The following is a 19,272-nucleotide window of genomic DNA, read 5'->3' on the forward strand; positions in this document are numbered from 1 at the left end:
CGCTTGCTTAATACCATACCGTTGCTTTTTCGGCATTCCTTCCTCCCTCCATCCCTCTCGTGTCCTGTATTGTCTATGTCTGTCTCTTCTCCTTGGGTGACATGACTATGATTGCTAGCAATAATATGCTCAATAATTTGATATTAGTCATCCAATAGACATCAACAACTTACTTAGATACTGACCTACATTGTAAACTTGCATTGAAATCTCTAAATGTTATTAAGATTCCATATGTTTGATACCTTGGAGACCACTTTTGAGCAGTGGCCCAATGTTTTTATTGTCTTTTTTTTTTCCTCCTCTCGTTTAAGATATATGTGCTTACCATGTTGACTCTTACATAGATATGCCATTACTAATTGCTGTTTTTCATTTCAAAAGAAAGCTTTAATAAAAAGACAATTATATAAAAAGAAAATATCCAAATCTTTGATGATCCCCAGGAGCACCATCAAATCTATCATAACCAAATGGAAAGAACATGGCACAACAGCAAACCTGCCAAGAGACGGCCGCCCACCAAAACTCACAGAACGGGCAAGGAGAGCATTAATCAGAGAGGCAGCACAGAGACCTAAGGTAACCCTGGAGGAGCTGCAGAGTTCCATAGTAGAGACTGGAGTATCTGTACATAGGACGACAATAATCTGTACGCTCCATAGAGTTGGGCTTTATGGCAGAGTGGCCAGAAAAAAGCCATTACTTTCAGCTAAAAACAATAAGGCACATTGTGAGTATGCGAAAAGGCACGTGGGAGACTCCCAAAATGTATGTTGGAAGGTGCTCTGGTCTGATGAGACAAAAATTTAACTTTTCGGCATCAAAGAAAATGCTATGTCTGACGCAAACACATCACATCACCCAAAGAACACCATCCCCACAGTGAAACATGGTGGTGGCAGCATCATGCTGTGGGGATGTTTTTCAGCAGCTGGGACTGGGAAACTGGTCAGAGTTGAGAGAAAGATGAATGGTGATAAATACAGGGATATTCTTGAGCAAAATCTGTACCACTCTGTGCGTGATTTGAGGCTAGGACGGAGGTTAACCTTCCAGCAGGTCAATGACCCCAAACACACTGCTAAAGCAACACTTGAGTGGTTTAAGGGGAAACATATAAATGTGTTGGAATGGCCTAGTAAAAGCCCAGATGCCAATCCAATAGAAAATCTGTGGTCAGACTTAAAGATTGATGTTCACAAGCGCAAACCATCGAACTTGAAAGAGCTAGAGCAGTTTTGCAAGGAGGATTGGGCAAAAATCCCAGATGTGGCAGGCTCATAGAGACTTATCCAAAACAACTTGGAGCTGTGATTGCCACAAAAGGTGGCTCTACAAAGTATTGACTTTAGGGGGGTGAATAGTTATGCACATTGACTTTTTCTGTTCTATTTGCTGTTTGCGTCACAATAAAAAAAAAATAACATTTTCAAAGTTGCATGTTCTGTAAATTAAATGATGCAAATCCTCAAACAATCCATGTTAATTCCAGGTTGTGAGACACCAAAATACAAAAAAAGTCATGTCGCATTTCTAGAGACTCTGAGGTACCTCTATAGTGGAAACCACCAAAAAGTGACCATTTTGGAAACTACACCCACAATGAATTTTTAAGGGGTGTAGTGAGAGCCTTGACATACTAGGCATTTTATAGAATTTAAAAACACTGAAAATGTGAAAATGAAATCTAACTTTTTTTTTTTTTACAAGAAAATGTTGCATCAGGTCCAGATTTTGTTTAGGGGTTACAGGAGAAAAAGGACCCCACAATTTGTTAACCATTTCTTCCTGAATATGGCAACCCCATATGTTGTCATAAACTGGTGTATGGGCCAAGTGCATTTGCAACCTAGATTGGCGATCTAGCACTGGCTAACAATTCCAGAGGTTCTGAGGTGAAATAAAAAAAGAAACTTCCAAGAAGTGACCCCATTTTGGAAACCGTAGCCCTCACAGTATGTACCAAAGGCTGTAGTTAACATTTTGACCCCACAGATTCACAACAGATGGTGCAATGTGAAAACTGCAATTTTCACACAGATATGCCATTTCGGTGCCCAATGCATTGTGCCCAGTGTGTGTCCGTGTGAAATGCACACCCTCTTATTATTATGCCATGCTTCCTGATTTTTATAAAAGATGTCATCATCATTGGTTCTATTTTGGGGCACATACAACTTTTACTAATATTACACAATAAAAGCATAAAAAAAAAAATAAGAATAATGTTTTTGTGTTGTCATTTTCCAAGAGCCATATTTTTCTAAATTTTTTGTCCGATTGTCTTGTATGGGGCTCTTTTTTGTCTGATGAGTTGACATTTCCGTTGGTACAATTTTGGGGTATATAGTAAGGATCATCGGTTTTACCAACATTATCGTCCGATATTCAGGATTTTCAAAGTTATCAATATCAGCATCTAACCTTACCGATAATGAATCGCGAACATGAATCGCTCTGCTGTCAGAGTGATCCATGTTCCTCAGCAGCTCAGACGAGAAGGAAGCAGTGTCTCCCTCCCCCTGTGCCACTGCCACCAATTAGAGGAGAGAGGAGAAGAGGAGGGGCTGAGGCCACTGCGCCACCAATGATGTTAACTCACTCATTCATCCAAATTCAACAGGAGGCGGGAGCTTACTGCAGAATCACATATCCCGCACCTGACCTCTATGACAATCAGCTGCGATCCGCGGCAGTTAACCCCTCAGGTGCGGCAGGGGTTAACTGCCGCGGATCCCAGCTACCACTCATAGAGGTCGGGTGCGGCTATATGATTCTGCAGCCAGCACCCGCCTCATGTATTTGAATTAATGGGCGAGTTATCTTCATTGGTGGCACAGTCCGCCCCCAACCCAAGAATTAAAAGCATTGGTGGCGCAGTGCGCCCCCCCACCCAAGCACCCCAATATTATTCATTGGTGGCAGTGGCCACAGGGTCCCCTCCTCATTGATGGTGCAGTGGCAGCTTCTGATTAGAGCACCAGCAGTGTAAGCCTGGGGCTCCGCTCGGTTACCATGGAGGTCAGGATGCTACTGTAGCCCAGGCTCCAAATAACAAAAATTCGGATAACAATAACTAATGAACAGAGGTATTAATTGCTAAATCACCATAACCGATACCAAGTAAAAACAAACCTCTGTATAAAATTCAATATGACAAAAATACATAGAACTTTGGTCAGTAAAATTAGCAGCAAATAGAACCCCCACAAAAAAATTAAATAAAAGGACCCCACCGTAAAATTCAAATCTACGTTTATCACCACATATAATGTATCCTGTGGAACATCCTCAATAAATATTGGCCTATTTTACAAGCGGATCCCTTTTAAAAAAAAAACAACATATCTCAAAGACCCCAAATTACTTTTAGAAGTGCCCAAACTCTCAAAAACCTAATTTCCCCCAGTCGGTTACGGACCCAAAAAAAGAACACACCACTTCCCACAACTCTATTTCCCCAGTTCCTTGGGAACTACACATGCGGACACCGTCGGTGCAAATGTTGTCTTAACATCTCCTCTCATGTTACCAAATTCTCAAGCAACATCACTAGAGAACAATTTGAAATCAAACATTTCTTAAATTGTTCCTCATCCTACATTATTTACCTATTGGAATGAACTTGTGGACTACAGTATATAGGCCGCACTACCCTAATTCTGAGGGAAAGAATCAAACATCGCTGGAACATAATGAATGGCTTCACTAAGCATGGAGTATCCAAACATTTTCTTTAACTTCACAATAAAGACAATACAAACCACTCTATAACACCAATCGAACAAATTCCTACCACTCACGCCAATCGTTATCAGAAATTGAGACGCATCGAAATGTTCTGGATTTTCAAGCTACAAACAATAGACCCATACAGCCAAAATAAATCCCCTGAAAGCAAATGATTCTAATTGGTCCTCCCTCCCTATCCCTCCCTGAATTCCCATCTCAACAGGTTTTCCCATCTCTCCACCCCCCCCCCCCCCCATCTCTCCCAACAGCACGGTCCTAGCAATCCCCATTTATAATTAAAATAGCTAGATTTGATCGGCACACATGTGGAATCATACAGACATATTAGGTATTTTTAGAAATTCCCAAATGTTATTTAAAACTAAAACAAAAACTAAAATGCATATAGATATATAAAAAATATAAATAAATAAAAAAAAGAAGGAAGCAACAAGCTGTAATCACAGTTGACCATATACTGCCCTCATTCCAATGTGATTGGATTAAGGTGACTGGGATCTCCAGACCAAAATGCACAATCAGTCCCAGCCCAATCTGATGTTCAGTGTGCACAGTGTACTAGTAAATCCTCAGAAATCAGTGTGGGGGCATATAAGCATTTTCTATGGGTTGAGCTATATTATACGTGATGTGTATAACACCATGGGTGGCATTAGTAGGAAATGAGCAGATACAGTAGGAAACGACGGCTATAGCTCAGCCTACAGTACTTCTGACTTGCATAAATAAAAAAATAGTATACATATAAGGTATCGCGCATCCATGACAACCTGCTCTATAAAAATACCACATGATCTAACTTGTCAGATGAATGTTGTAAATAACAAACAAACAAAAAAGAAAAACGGTGCCAAAACAGAAATTTCTTGTTACCTTGCCTCGCAAAAAGTCAAATATAGAGCAACCAAAAATCATATGTACCCTAAACTAGTACCAAGAAAACTGCCACCCTATCCCGTAGTTTCTAAAATGGGGTCACTTTTTGGGATTTTCTACTCTAGGGGTGCATCAGGGGGGCTTCAAATGGTACATGGTGTAAAAAAAAACAGTCCAGCAAAATCTGCCTTCCAAAAACCGTATGGCATTCCTTTCCTTCTGCGCCCTGCCGTATGCCCATACAGCAGTTTACGACCACATATAGGGTGTTTCTGTAAACTACAGAATCGGGGCCATATATATTGAGTTTGTTTTGGCTGTTAACCCTTCCTTTGTAACTGGAAAAAAATATTAAAATGGAAAATCTGCCAAAAAAGTGAAATTTTGAAATTGTATCTCTGTTTTCCATAAATTCTTGTGGAACACCTAAAGGGTTAACAACGTTTGTAAAATCAGTTTTGAATACCTTGAAGGGTGTAGTTTCTAGAAAAGGGTCATTTTTGGGGGGTTTCTATTATGTAAGCATAAGGCCTCATGCACACGACCGTTGTGTGCATCCGCGTCTGTTCCGCAATTTTTCACAGTTTAGCGGGTGTCCCATTCATTTTTGTTTTTGGGCAATTGTCTTGGGTAGGAGCTCATTTTTTATAGGATGAGGCAACGGTTTTATTGATACCATTTTGTGGGACATACACCTTTTTGATTGCTTGGTGTTGCACTTTTTGTGATGTAAGGTGACAAAAATGGCATTTTTTTACAACGTTTTCCTTTTTTATTTTTTTTAATGGTGTTTAACGGCCCGTGTGCCCGTACAGCAGTTTATGACCACATATGGGGTGTTTCTGTAAACTACAGAATCAGGGCCATAAATATTGAGTTTTGTTTGGCTGTTAACCCTTCCTTTGTAACTGAAAAAAAATTATTAAAATGGAAAAAAAAAAAAAATTTAAGTATCACACGGTCTATATAGGCAATGTTAAGTTATTAGTATGCTCCAGCTCTATGTTATCCCAAAAGATCAAAGTTGCTCACCCACCCCCCAGTGTCCTATTAATTCACAGCCAGGACCTGCTCCAATTTCCCATCTACAGTGGTCTCCCCTAGACCATAAACATGTGGTCCCTTCCCCTCTCCCCCCTCCTCACACCCACCAACGCTGATTTGATCACCTTGACCAACCATTCCATTTTATATATTCTCGCTATATATATCATAAGTCATCCTTAATCCAAATGCTTATCCCATTTTTTTAATGTGATTTCAATCATGTATTACTATTATTATTACTATTATTTTGTTACTTGAATCATGTCGTTCCTCAATCCAAACACTCGAAATACTTAAGTTATACCTCTTCTCCCACCATTTTTCTATGTTATTTTACCCATGTATTATTATTATTATCATCATCTCGGGCTATAAGGTGGCTTGGCACCTTTGGCATGAACCCTGTAGTGACTGCAGATCCCGTGGTCGCGGTGGATCTCTGCCTAGGTTGGGGATGTAGGCACCAAGTTTCTATGGGAGCTTAGTGCCCTTTTTCAAGCCACCGATGCCCCGATTTGTTCCAGGTTGGATGCGCTACACAGAGCGATGATTTAAGGGCCAGTTTCCAATCACCAAGATGGCGCCTCTCAGCTAGATCCCTTACTGGGCATGCGCAGCGTCGCGGCTGACTTGAGTGACGTCTACGTGACGTCTGAACGCCGGCCTGCTTTGATGATGCGCAGCATTTCCTTTGGGTCAACAGCCTATTGGCAGTATTGAATGAGCCTCCTTGCTGGTTTGGTATGTCCGCGGCATCACTACCTTGCTCCTCCCCCTGTATTATGTACACTTATATATGTTCAGTGCGGATGCAGTATTGGATTAAGCTTATTATATTTGACATGCACACAACGCTTTTGATGTATTTAGCATGCACGGTCATGCTTCTTAATTCATGATTTTCATTTACTGCACTATGTGATTCTGTATTCATTTATTACACTGTTAGGATTTGTAACACACCCACTGGGTGATATGTGATCACATGACTTGTATGTTGATTGATTTCCCTATATAATTGCTATCACTTGAGTTGTAAATTTGCTTGAAGAAGGCTCATTGGAGCCGAAACGTTGCACCACTTGGGTGAATAAAGGGTTCACTTGCTTTTACTCATTAGAGTGCCCCTCTTTTTTCCGGATCTATATCTATCTATATATATATATATATATATATATATATATATATATATATATATATATATATATATATATCTATATATATATATACAGACGTGGACAAAATTGTTGGTACCCTTTGGTCAATGAAAGAAAAAGTCACAATGGTCACAGAAATAACTTTAATCTGACAAAAGTAATAATAAATTAAAATTCTATAAATGTTAACCAATGAAAGTCAGACATTGTTTTTCAACCATGCTTCAACAGAATTATGTAAAAAAATAAACTCATGAAACAGGCATGGACAAAAATGATGGTACCCCTAGAAAACACAGAACATAATGTGACCAAAGGGACATGTTAATTCAAGGTGTGTCCACTAATTAGCATCACAGGTGTCTACAACCTTGTAATCAGCCATTGGGCCTATATATATGGCTCCAGGTAATCACTGTGTTGTTTGGTGATATGGTGTGTACCACACTCGACATGGACCAGAGGAAGCAAAGGAAAGAGCTGTCTCAAGAGATCAGAAAGAAAATTATAGACAAGCATGTTAAAGGTAAAGGCTATAAGACCATCTCCAAGCAACTAGATGTTCCTGTGAGTACAGTTGCACATATTATTCATAAGTTTAAGATCCATGGGACTGTAGCCAACCTCCCTGGACGTGGCCGCAGGAGGAAAATTGATGACAAATCTAAGAGACGGATAATCCGAATGGTAACAAAAGAGCCTAGAAAGACTTCTAAAGAGATTCAAGGTGAACTTCATGCTCAAGGAACATCAGTGTCAGATCGCACCATCCGTCGTTGTTTGAGCCAAAGTGGACTACATGGGAGACGACCAAGGAGGACACCATTGTTGAAAACGAATCATAAAAAAGCAAGACTGGAATATGCCAAACTACATGTTGACAAGCCACAAAGCTTCTGGGAGAATGTCCTGTGGACAGATGAGACAAAAATCGAAGTTTTTGCCAAGGCACATCAGCTGTATGTTCACAGACGAAAAAATGAAGCATATCAAGAAAAGAACACTGTCCCTACTGTGAAACATGGAGGAGGCTCTGTTATGTTCTGGGGCTGCTTTGCTGCGTCTGGCACAGGGTGTCTTGAATCTGTGCAGGGTACAATGAAATCTCAAGACTATCAAGGAATTCTAGAGAGAAATGTACTAGCCAGTGTCAGAAAGCTTGGTCTCAGTCGCAGGTCATGGGTCTTGCAACAGGACAATGACCCAAAACACACCGCTAAAAACACCCAAGAATGGCTAAGAGGAAAAAATTGGACTATTCTAAAGTGGCCTTCTATGAGCCCTGACCTCAATCCTATTGAGCATCTTTGGAAGGAGCTGAAACATGCAGTCTGGAAAAGGCACCCTTCAAACCGGACACAACTGGAGCAGTTTGCTCATGAGGAGTGGGCCAAAATACCTGCTGAGAGGTGCAGATGTCTCATTGACAGTTACAGGAAGCGTTTGATTGCAGTGATTGCCTCAAAAGGTTGCACAACAAAATATTAAGTTAGGGGTACCATCATTTTTGTCCATGCCTGTTTCATGAGTTTATTTTTTTACATAATTCTGTTGAAGCATGGTTGAAAAACAATGTCTGACTTTCATTGGTTAACATTTATAGAATTTTAATTTATTATTACTTTTGTCAGATTAAAGTTATTTCTGTGACCATTGTGACTTTTTCTTTCATTGACCAAAGGGTACCAACAATTTTGTCCACGTCTGTATATATCTATATATATATATATAGATATATATATATATATATATAGATATAGATATATATCTATATATATATATATTTATTTTTTATTTTATTTTTTTATTTATGTAAGGATTTGATACATCTGTGGCTTGAAGAAAGCAAGTGTACGTTGCTGGTGTAAGGAATGGTCTCATTGGGTCATTAGTAAGCTATCTAACTAAATTATTGACTAGAGACATATTCTTTAGTTTATTTGGTGTTTCTTTGTTGCAAATTATAGTTTTTTTTACTATTGTTACCAATTTTATAATTGATTATTATTGGATAGTAACCCATTTTTATATTATATTTATTATTTTGCACTGAATTATTTAAAAATATATATATTGTTTACAACTGGGTTCTTTTTGTCTTAAATCTAACGCAGATCAAGAGCTCTGGTGAGCTTGTTGTTTATAAGAACAAATTGGAATCTGCTCTATTATAGATCCTAATTTGTTTACATAAATAATATAGACTGTTAATCAGAGCAGTATAAATATTCTGACAGGCCTATCAAAGCATATAAAACATCCAGAATATTTGATAGTTGATTCTGGATCTAGGTTTTCTTTCAGAGCAGTCTATACATAAAAAGTCACTTTTCAAAGTAAAAACTGACAGAACATTGGTTAATAATATTTCCAGCACACAAGCATAAGATTTGGAGCAATAAAGCAACTGGACCTAGCCATGTACGGCACTGTGCTCGGTAAGCTGCGAGAAGGTAACAATGATGACAGGAGCGCTGATGCCTTCTCAAACAGCTGAAGTGCCAAAATCTCGTAAACCCCTTTAAAAATCAGTAGAAGGGAAAATACAGATGAAAATGAATTTACCATGACATTTGTTTTGGTGGTTGTCTTATATCTGAAGTTAACTCACAAAGTTTCTCCTAAAAAGAAAAGAAAAAAAAAGTTAATTTTAAATTATGACATTATTGTTTCCTCTTTCTTTAATGTTTGGCATCACTTCAAACACATGTTAAAAGGTTTATCTGTGACCTTTTTTTTAAGCGGACAATTATTTCACCTATGTAACATATGTGACACTTTTATATTGACTTATAGTTTCAATGTGGCCTCTGAGCCAGTATTCCAGGCGCAGTCATTTGATCCAACTCCCACTTTCTCTTCTTTGTAACTGTGATGCCGTGCACATTGTTCAAATAATCACGCCTAATAACACTACTCCAATCTACGCATTGTCATAATTCAAGCAGCATACAGTTAGGTCCATACATATTTGGACACTGACACAAATTTAGTATTTATTACCTGTTTACTAAAACATATTCAAGTTATAGTTATACGATGGACATAAAGTCCAGACTTTTAGCTTTCATTTCAGGGTATCCACATTAAAATTGGATGAAGTGTTTAGGAGTTTCAGCTCCTTTACATGTGGCACCGTTTTTAAAGGGAGCAAAAGTAATAGGACAATTGACTCAAAAGCTGTTTCATGGGCAGGTGTGGTTAATTCCTTCAGTATTTCATTCTCAATTAAGCACATAAAAGGCCTGGAGTTGATTTGAGGTGTGGTGCTTGCATTTTGAAGATTTTGCTGAGAAGTAAACATGCAGTCAAAGGTGCTCTCCATGCAGTTGAAACAAGCCATCCTTTATCTGTGAAACCAGAAAAAAAAACATCCGAGAAATTGCTACACTACTAGCAGTGGAAAAATCTATAGTTTGGTAAATCCTGAGAAAGAAAGCACTGGTGACCTCAACAATTCAAAAAGACCTGGACGTCCACAGAAGAGAAACCTCTTCATAACAGCAAACCAAATGAACAAAACTCTGCAGGACATAGGCGTATTAATATCCAAATCTACCATAAAGAGAAGACAGCATGAAAGTAAATACAGAGGGTTCACTGCACGGTGTAAGCCACTCATAAGCCTTAAGAATAAGAAAGGCTAGATTGGACTTTGATTTAAAAAAAATCTAAAAAAAAAAAAAAAAAAAAACACAGCACACTTCTGGAAGAACATTCTTTGGACAGATGAAACTAAGATCCACCTCTACCAGAATGATGGAAAGAAAAAAAGTATGGCGAAGGCATGGTACAGCTCATGATCCAAAGCAGACCACATAATCTGTAAAACACGGCAGAGGCAGTGTGATGGCTTGGGCATGCATGGCTGCCAGTGGCACTGGGTCTCTAGTGTTTATTGATGATGTGACACAGGACAGAAGCAGCTGGATGAATTCTGGGGTTTTCAGAGACATACTGTGTGCACAAATCCAGCCAAATGCAGCCAAACTGATTGGTCGGCGTCTCATAATACAGATGGACAATGACCCAAAACATAAAGCCAAAGCAACCCAGGAGTTTATTAAAGCAAAGAAGTGGAATATTCTTGAATGGCCAAGTCAGTTACCTGATCTGAACCCAATAGAGCATGCATTTCACTTGTTAAAGACTAAACTTTAGACAGAAAGGCTCACAAACAGCAACTGAAAACCGCTGCAGTAAAGGCTTGGCAGAGCATTAAAAAGGAGGAAACACAGCGCCTGGTGATGTCCATGAGTTCAAGACTTCAGGCAGTCATTGCCAACAAAGGGTTTTCAACCAAGTATTAGAAATTAACATTTTATTTACAATTATTTAATTTGTCCAATTACTTTTGAGCCCCAGAAATGAAGGGATTGAGTTTAAAAAATGCTTTAAGTCCTCAAATTTTTATGAAATCATTTTGATCAACCCACTGAATTAACACTGAAAGTCTGAACTTCAACTGCATCTGAATTGTTTTGTTAAACATACATTGTGGTACTGTAATTTACAGAACAAAATTTTTAAAAATGTTGTCTCTGTCCAAATATATATGGACCTAACTGTATATGGGCTGAGATACTGCGCCTGTTCCACAGCAGCTTCGACATATGCTCATTGAACAGGAAATATGGCACAAACCGTACAACTTATCAGCTATTACGTGCTGTACAAAGAGGAATAGTAAGCAGATAATACTAGAGGTAGGTTAAAAGTAGTAATGGTACAAGTTGGGGAAGCAGGCGACTTGGAATGCTGGGAAATACAAACAACAATGTTACATGGGGATTGTAGTAAGTGGACATTCAGAGACAGTCCTAATACAGAAGTGTTGAAATGAAGTAAGAGGCATGCACCAGAAATAATGGCCCAAGAGGAAAACAAAAAAGGTTATGGGATTGTCTTTATTCAATCCAAAAAGTTTTTAACTATTTTTAATTGTCTTATCACGGACAATGTGGGGTATATCGCTAGGAAATGCCGACCACCACCAAGCCGGCTCCCCATAGAAGTGAATGGGAGCGTAGCGCGCATGCTTGGCCCCCACTCCCATTCATGAGGCCGACGGAAATAGCCGAGCCAGCACCCATAGAAAATGCGCAGTGCACTCTCCTTCACGTTTCGGGGCTCCGTTCTCGATATAGGTGCGGGTCCCAGCGGTAGGACCCGCACCTATAAGACAATGGGGGGATATCCTAGCGATTGAGACAACCCGTTTAACTCTTTCTGGGAGGGAAGGGGGATGGGAAAAACAGCAATACTGTATTTGAGGTTTCTACGCTATAAATTTAGCAGACTTTATTTTTCGGCATAAGTAACATGGGTAACGTAAGTAAATTTTATTCTCCGGGTCAGTACGATTACAGCAATACCAAATGCATTTTTTAGACGTGAAAAAGTAAAAAGCATCAATTCCACTTTTTTTCTTTACAGTGTTCAGTGTAACAGGATAAATTACATGATAATTGTTTAGTGTGGGTCGTTATGGATGTGGTAATACTAAATATGGGGAGGAGATATTAACTTTACAATTTTTTTAATAAAGGGTGAGTTCACATAACAGTTTGGCTTTCCGTTTTTTCTGATCCGTCAAAAGAAGAGAGAAAGAAAAAACAAGACAGGATCCAGTAAAAAAAATGGATCCTCTTGCATTAGTTATGCATAGGATTGCAATTGATAATTTTTTTTTTACAGGATCTAGTAAAAAAATAAAATGATCCTGTTGCATCAGATCTCATCCGTTTTTACTGGATCCTGTTTTTTTTTTCTCTCTCTCTTCTTCTGACGGATCAGAAGAACTTAAAGTTAAGTGAACTCACCCTAAGGGTCGATTCACACGTCCGTTGTTTGTTTCCTGATCTGTTCCGTTTTTTGCTGAACAGATCTGGACCCATTCATTTTCAATGGGTCCTGAAAAAAAACGGACAGCACAATGTCAGATTTTTTTTCAGGACCCATTGAAAATGAATGGGTCCAGATCTGTTCCAGATCTGTTCAGCAAAAAACGGAACAGATCAGGAAAGAAACAACGGACGTGTGAATGGACCCTTACAGGCATTTTTGCAATGGGAAAAAAAAAAAAGTATTTACCACATTTTTCGCTTTATAAGACGCACCTGATGATAAGACGCACCTAGATATTTGAGGTGGAAAAAAAGGAACAAATATTTTGAAGCAAAAGGTGTGCTTATGGTGGGTTTTGAACTAATGGTTGTCTGTGGATGACACTGTTATGAAGGATCTGTGGATGACGCCCTGTTATGGGGGATCTGTGGATGGCACTGTTATGAGGAGTCTGTGGATGGCAGTTTTAAGGGGGATTTGTGGATGGCACTGTTATAGGGGGGGGGATCTGTGGTGGACACACTGTTATGGGGGACCTGTGGAGGACACTGTTATGGGGGGATCTGTGGATGACACGCTTATGGGGGTGGTCTGTGGATCATACACTAGTGTGGGGGATGTGTTAATGACACACATAGCATCTTATGTAATGGTGGTCACTATTCACATAGGGACAATATACTGTGACACATATGATACTGTGACCAGCATAAGATCATCTTATGCTGGTCACAGTATCATATGTGTCACAGTATATTGTCCTGTGTGAATAGTGACCCCCATTACACCATTGTCCACCCACTTACAGCCTAGTGTAATGGAGCAGTTTTCATGGTAGGAGGGGATGGAGGCTGGCAACACTCGCAGCGGTGCCCGATGCAGTCACTGTACTGTAATACATCGGGCTCTGCACACAGCAGTTTTCGTAAGTAAAGTCATGGTACAGTAATACTCTTCAAGCAGCGTTTGTACTTTAAACTCAAGCAACCCTCTGTACAACTAACTATGAGGGCGGCAGCGTAACTTCGTGATGCCCACTCATTCCAGCTCCCGCTCTGCCTTCATGAATGAAATGGGAGAAGTGTGAATGAGTGAGCATCACGAGGTTACGCTGCCGCCCTGCCTGCCACTTTCATAGCAAGTTGTACAGAGGATTGCCTGAGTTTAAAGTACAAACACTGCTTGAAGAGGATTACTGACTTTACTTATGAAAACTGCTGTGTGCGGGGCCCGATGTATTACAGTACAGTGAATGCATCTGGCACCGCCGCTAGTGTTGCCAGCCTCCATCCGCTCCTCACATCCCGCTGATACATCGCAGTGTGGCAGTGATGTATCAGCACCATCCGAGTTGGCAGAATTTGCTTTATAAGACGCATTGCCATTTTCCACCCACTTTTGGGGGGGGGGGGGGGGGGAGTGCGTCTTAAATAGCGAAAAATACAGTACTTTACTTGTAATTTTTTTTAACCATTCACTAGTCCCAAAAGGGAACTAGAATAGGCGATCCTTCAAAAATAAAATGCTCTATTCATCTAGTGCGATTTAATTTACTGTCAGTCCTATACTGACATTCACCAGCAGGCTGCTCCAGAGAGAAGGCAGGCCTGGGACCTTTACTAGGCTCAGGCCTGTGTACACTAATGGGAGACAGAGGGAGTCTGCTGCTCAGTAACCACCTACACGCTGTGGGGGCTATTGCCCGCGGCATCTAAGGGGTTAAACCACCCAGGACGGCACTTCTGCCAGTATGAGGCCATTACAGCACGAGCACTATCCCGTGAAACTGTTGCATGGAAGACTTGTGCAGCGCTTAAAGTGGGAAGGCTTAAAAAGGCGGTGGTACGCCAGCCTAAGGCCCCTTAGTGATAGCCTTAAAAAAAGCATATTGATGGCATTAGGGGTTAATTGGGAGCCAACAGAAATCTCATGGACTACAATAGTAAATTAATCGCTGTCTAGGATATGAGCAATCAAACTATCACATGTTTACGTCCACTAATGGGATGGTTAACACCCACCACAAAAAAATAATAATTAAAAAAATTTTAAAAAAATCACCCACTGTTTAAATTTTACATATAAAAATAAATAAAAAGTTAACATTATTTGTATCAAAGAGTGAGAATATGCCCTGACTACTTAAGTATTCAAATATTTATACTGTGAGGAGAACGCTGTAATAGAAAAATAAATAAAGATGCTCAGTTGGCTTTTTTTTTTAGAAAGTAGTAAAGCTTAACTAAATCAATTTGGTATCGCCATTATCCTACTGACCCACTCTTAAAAATCCATGGCAGAATTGCAGTTTATTTCAATTTTACCACACATTTCATTTTTCAATACTAAATATCAAAAATTCAATTGTTACTAAAATATAAAACTTGTCCCGCAAACAATAAACCTTCATACAGCTATGTGATCAAAAAAAGTTACGGCTTTTCAGTCAGAAAGTTATAAACGAAAACACTAAAATTGTCCTGATCCTTAAAAGCTATGGACAATTTGGGGACACTTTTATGATCATTTTTTTCAATTGGTCTTTATTAAAAAATATTCAACTCTTTAGGACTGCCAGAGACAGCCCTGTACAAGCACTCAACTATCTCTAGCTATCCCATAGAAATGAATGGTGTAGCAACACACATGCATAACTGCTGCTCAATTTATATGGTGAAAATGGGTCCTCATTCTTGTGATCAAACCCCTGCCAATCAGAAATATTTTTCTTAAAAGGGTACTCCGGTAAAGTAATTTCTGAAAAAATGCATTAAGGCTGCAAACTGTGACCTAACAAGAACACATACCTATACATATAAACAGAGTTTTAATTTACTAAATCCATTTGTCTTAGCTCCTGTATGAGCGTGCAACACACGGAGTATCATGGCGTCTGATCTTCCCTACATTTCTCACAATCCCTAGCGAATTTGTGCTTGTTCATGTTATTGCCAATCTAATGATTCTCATCTTCTTTGTGTGGTGTCAAATCAATTAGGATTATAGGTATGAGCTCATATAGATTTCGCAAGGAGACCAAGACAAGCTAGAATCATGCAAAATATCTGTTTTATTAAAGTTACATTCACTTATATAATAGGTATGAGGTAGACAAAAGAGATGTTACCTTGCAAAAGGTAACTGTCTCCTTAACTATATGTTAACTATGAGTATATAGTTTTTTTGGTATACAGTGGATATAAAAAGTTTACACACCCTGTTTTCCACCTTTAATGTGACCTATAAACTGTACCACTCAATTGAAAAACAAACAAATCTTTTAGGCAGAGGGAAGAAAAAATATTAAAAATAAAATAATATGGTTGCATTAATTTGCACACCCTTAAACTAATACTTTTTTGAAGCGCCTTTTGATTTTATTACAGCACTCAGTCTTTTTGGGTATGAGTCTATCAGCATGGCACATTTTGACTTGGCAAGATTTGCCCACTCTTCTTTGCAAAAACACTCCAAATCTGTCAGATTGCGAGAGCATCTCCTGTGCACAGCCCTCTTCAGATCACCCCACAGATTTTCAATCTGATTGAGGTCTGGTCTCTGGCTGGGCCATTCCAAAACTTTAATCTTCTTCTGGTGAAGCCATTCCTTATTTGGATGCATGCTTTGGGTCGTTGTCACGCTGAAAGATGAAGTTCCTCTTCATGTTCAGCTTTCTAGCAGAAGCCGGAAGGTTTTGTGCCAATATTGACTGGTATTTGGAACGGTTCATAGTTCCCTCTAGCTTAACTAAGGCCCCAGTTCCAGCTGAAGAAAAACAGCCCCAAAGCATGATGCTGCCACCACCATGCTTCACTGTGGGAATGGTGTTCTTTTGGTGATGTGCAAGTGTTGTTTTTGCGCCAAACATATCTTTTGGAATTATGGCCAAAAAGTTCAACCTTGATTTCATCAGACCATAACACATTGTTCCAACATGGTTCTGGAAGACTTCAGATGTGTTTTTGCAAAATGTAGCCTGGCTTGGATGTTTTTCATTGTAAGAAAAGCCTTTCATCTTGACACTGTACCCCATAGCCCAAACATATGAAAAATATGGGAGATTGTTGTCACATGTACCACACAGCCAGTACTTGCCAGATATTCCTGCAGCTCCTTTAATGTTGCTCTAGGCCTCTTGGTAGCCTCCCAGACCAGTTTTCTTCTCGTCTTTTCATCAATTTTGGAGGGACGTCCAGTTCTTGGTAATGTCACTGTTGTGCCATATTTTCTCCACTTGATGATGACTATCTTTACTGTGTTCCATGGTATATCTAATGCCTTGGAAATTCTTTTGTACCCTTCTCCTGACTGATACCTTTTAACAATGAGATCTGTAAAACCAAAGTTCAATCAACACCACAACTATGCCTACTTAACCTGTTGGATCCGATACCACTCCCTAGGCATGCAAAGAAACTGATAACCACCTTGCTGGGCTCTGCCAGGATACTTATCGCCTCTAATTGGAGATGTGACTCACCTCCTACATTAGCTATGTGGCTTAATAAATGTGACGATATCTATAGAATGGAGCAGATAGCTGGTTGGGAAGCCAGATCCACTCAAGCTTTTCAACAGACCTCTGATGCTTTGGAAGCTCTCTGTGGACCATGACTATTGCTGTGGGATGCGACTAAGAACATTTCAGGATAGACCAACTAGAGGAGCAGAACTTTATTTGGGGTTAATCGGAGGCACTTTAAATGATGGCAGGTTTATGCTGACTCCAATTTAACATGATTTTGAATGTGATTGCTTAATTCTGAACACAGCTACACCCCTAGTTATAAGAGGGTGTGCACATTTATGCAACCTCTTTTTTTTTTTTTTACAGCACAGAAACCTGACATTTTAACAGGGGTATGTAGACTTTTTATATCCACTGTACTTAAATATTGCAGACTAACTTCCATCCTCCCCCTTACAGTGATTTTAAAACAAAGAAAAAGACCATATGCCTTACATAGTTAATTATCTGCCCTCCAGTGGTCAAGTGTGAATAATACTATTAACAGAAGGACCCGGCTTTGCATAGGTATATTTCATCTATTTTATTTAATATTTGTGCGTGTGTCGTTAAAAGATATATAACTATAACAGTGACATCTACAGTACCCGCCCCATTAACAGTGACCTCCCCCCTTAACAGTAACATCCACAGCGCCCTCCCCTTTAACAATGACCTCCACAGCGGCCGCCTCTTTATTAGTGACCTCCACAGTACCCAGTTTCGTTAAGTGATTTCCAGAATAACTCACCCCCTTTACAGAGCTCCGTTCCCTTAAAAAGTGACCTCCACAACACCCCGCCCCTTAATAGTGACCTCTACAGTACCCCGCCTCTCAAAACTAACCTCCATAGCGGACCGTCCCCTTAACTGTGACTTCCACCGTTTCCTGCCCAAATAACCGTGACTTCCACAACATCCCACCCCCTTAACAGTGACCTCCACAGCAGCAATCCCTTTATTAGTGACTTCCACAGTACCCCATCTCCTTAACAGTTATTTCCACAACACCCCGTCCCCTTAACAGTGGCCTCTACAGCAATCTGCCCCTCAACACTGACCTCCTCCATAGCGGACCTTCCCCTTAATTGTGACCTCCACTGCAGCTTGCCCCTAGGCTGGCCAGAGCTCCGGTTTTAGGCTGGACATTCTGGCTTTCAGACTCCCTGTCCTCCGTCCGACACAGGGCCTGGACGGACACAGGGATGTCTTTTTGAACAGCTTATTCTCGGACAGCAGCATTGTGGTGTCTAAGCGTGAGCTGCAGGGAGTCACCCTCCCTCCAACCCCTGCAGCAGAGAAGAGTTGATTTTTACCTTCATTTTTTCAATCCCCATCGGCTGCAAAGTGGGAGGGGGCATGGCTTAGCAGGACCTGGGGGTATTTTTTTTTTTTAAGTACGTCTTTTGAGGGTGGCCTGAATGGTCACCCTACCTGCCCCCGTAATTGTGACCTCCACAGCACTCCGCTCCCTTTACAGTGTAATCCACAGCACCCTGCTCCTTTAAAGCTGAACTACAGCAGTGAAGAAAAATGTCTGGGTTGTTAGTGAAAGCTGAGTGTATGTACAGTCATCGCCAAAAGTTTAGCAAATTACATAAATATTGGAAATTGGAAAAGTCGCTGCTTAAAGATACCGGAGGGCATAGCGGAAGAACGGAGCAGCGCCCAGGGATAATATTAAGTGCAGTGAGATCCACGGGCGCAGCGCTCTCCTTGTCTGTATACTTAGTTCACAATGTCAGGATCCTCTAAGGATTTTTATAATAGGTCCTCTAAGTTTTTATAATAGCAATTTGCATATACTCCAGAATGTTATGAAGAGTGATCAGATGAATCGCATAGTCCTTCTTTACCATCAAAATTAACTTAATCCCCCAAAAAACTTTCCACTGCATTTCACTGCTGTCATTAAAGGACCTGCTAAGATCATTTTAGTAATCATCTTGTTAACTCAGGTGAGAATGTTGACGAGCACAAGGCTGGAGATCATTATGTCAGGCTGATTGGATTAAAATGGCAGACCTGACCTGTTAAAAGGAGGGTGATGCTTGAAATCATTGTTCTTCCATTGTAACCATG

The 19,272-nt window shown here is 40.0% G+C and overlaps 1 protein-coding gene across 3 annotated transcripts in view; it reads right to left on the reverse strand.

Moving 5' to 3' along the window:
* Nucleotides 1-19,272, reverse strand: part of VPS16 (VPS16 core subunit of CORVET and HOPS complexes) — a 517,606-nt gene that overhangs the window by 339,075 nt on the left and 159,259 nt on the right. For all 3 annotated transcript variants that reach the window (XM_044302613.1, XM_044302614.1, XM_044302612.1), the window contains exon 8: nucleotides 9,402-9,457. In XM_044302613.1, coding sequence (XP_044158548.1) covers nucleotides 9,402-9,457 — 56 coding nt within the window. The remainder of the gene's footprint in view (nucleotides 1-9,401; nucleotides 9,458-19,272) is intronic.

This window comes from Bufo gargarizans, chromosome 8 (assembly GCF_014858855.1).
Source record: "Bufo gargarizans isolate SCDJY-AF-19 chromosome 8, ASM1485885v1, whole genome shotgun sequence".
Lineage (NCBI taxonomy): Eukaryota > Metazoa > Chordata > Amphibia > Anura > Bufonidae > Bufo > Bufo gargarizans.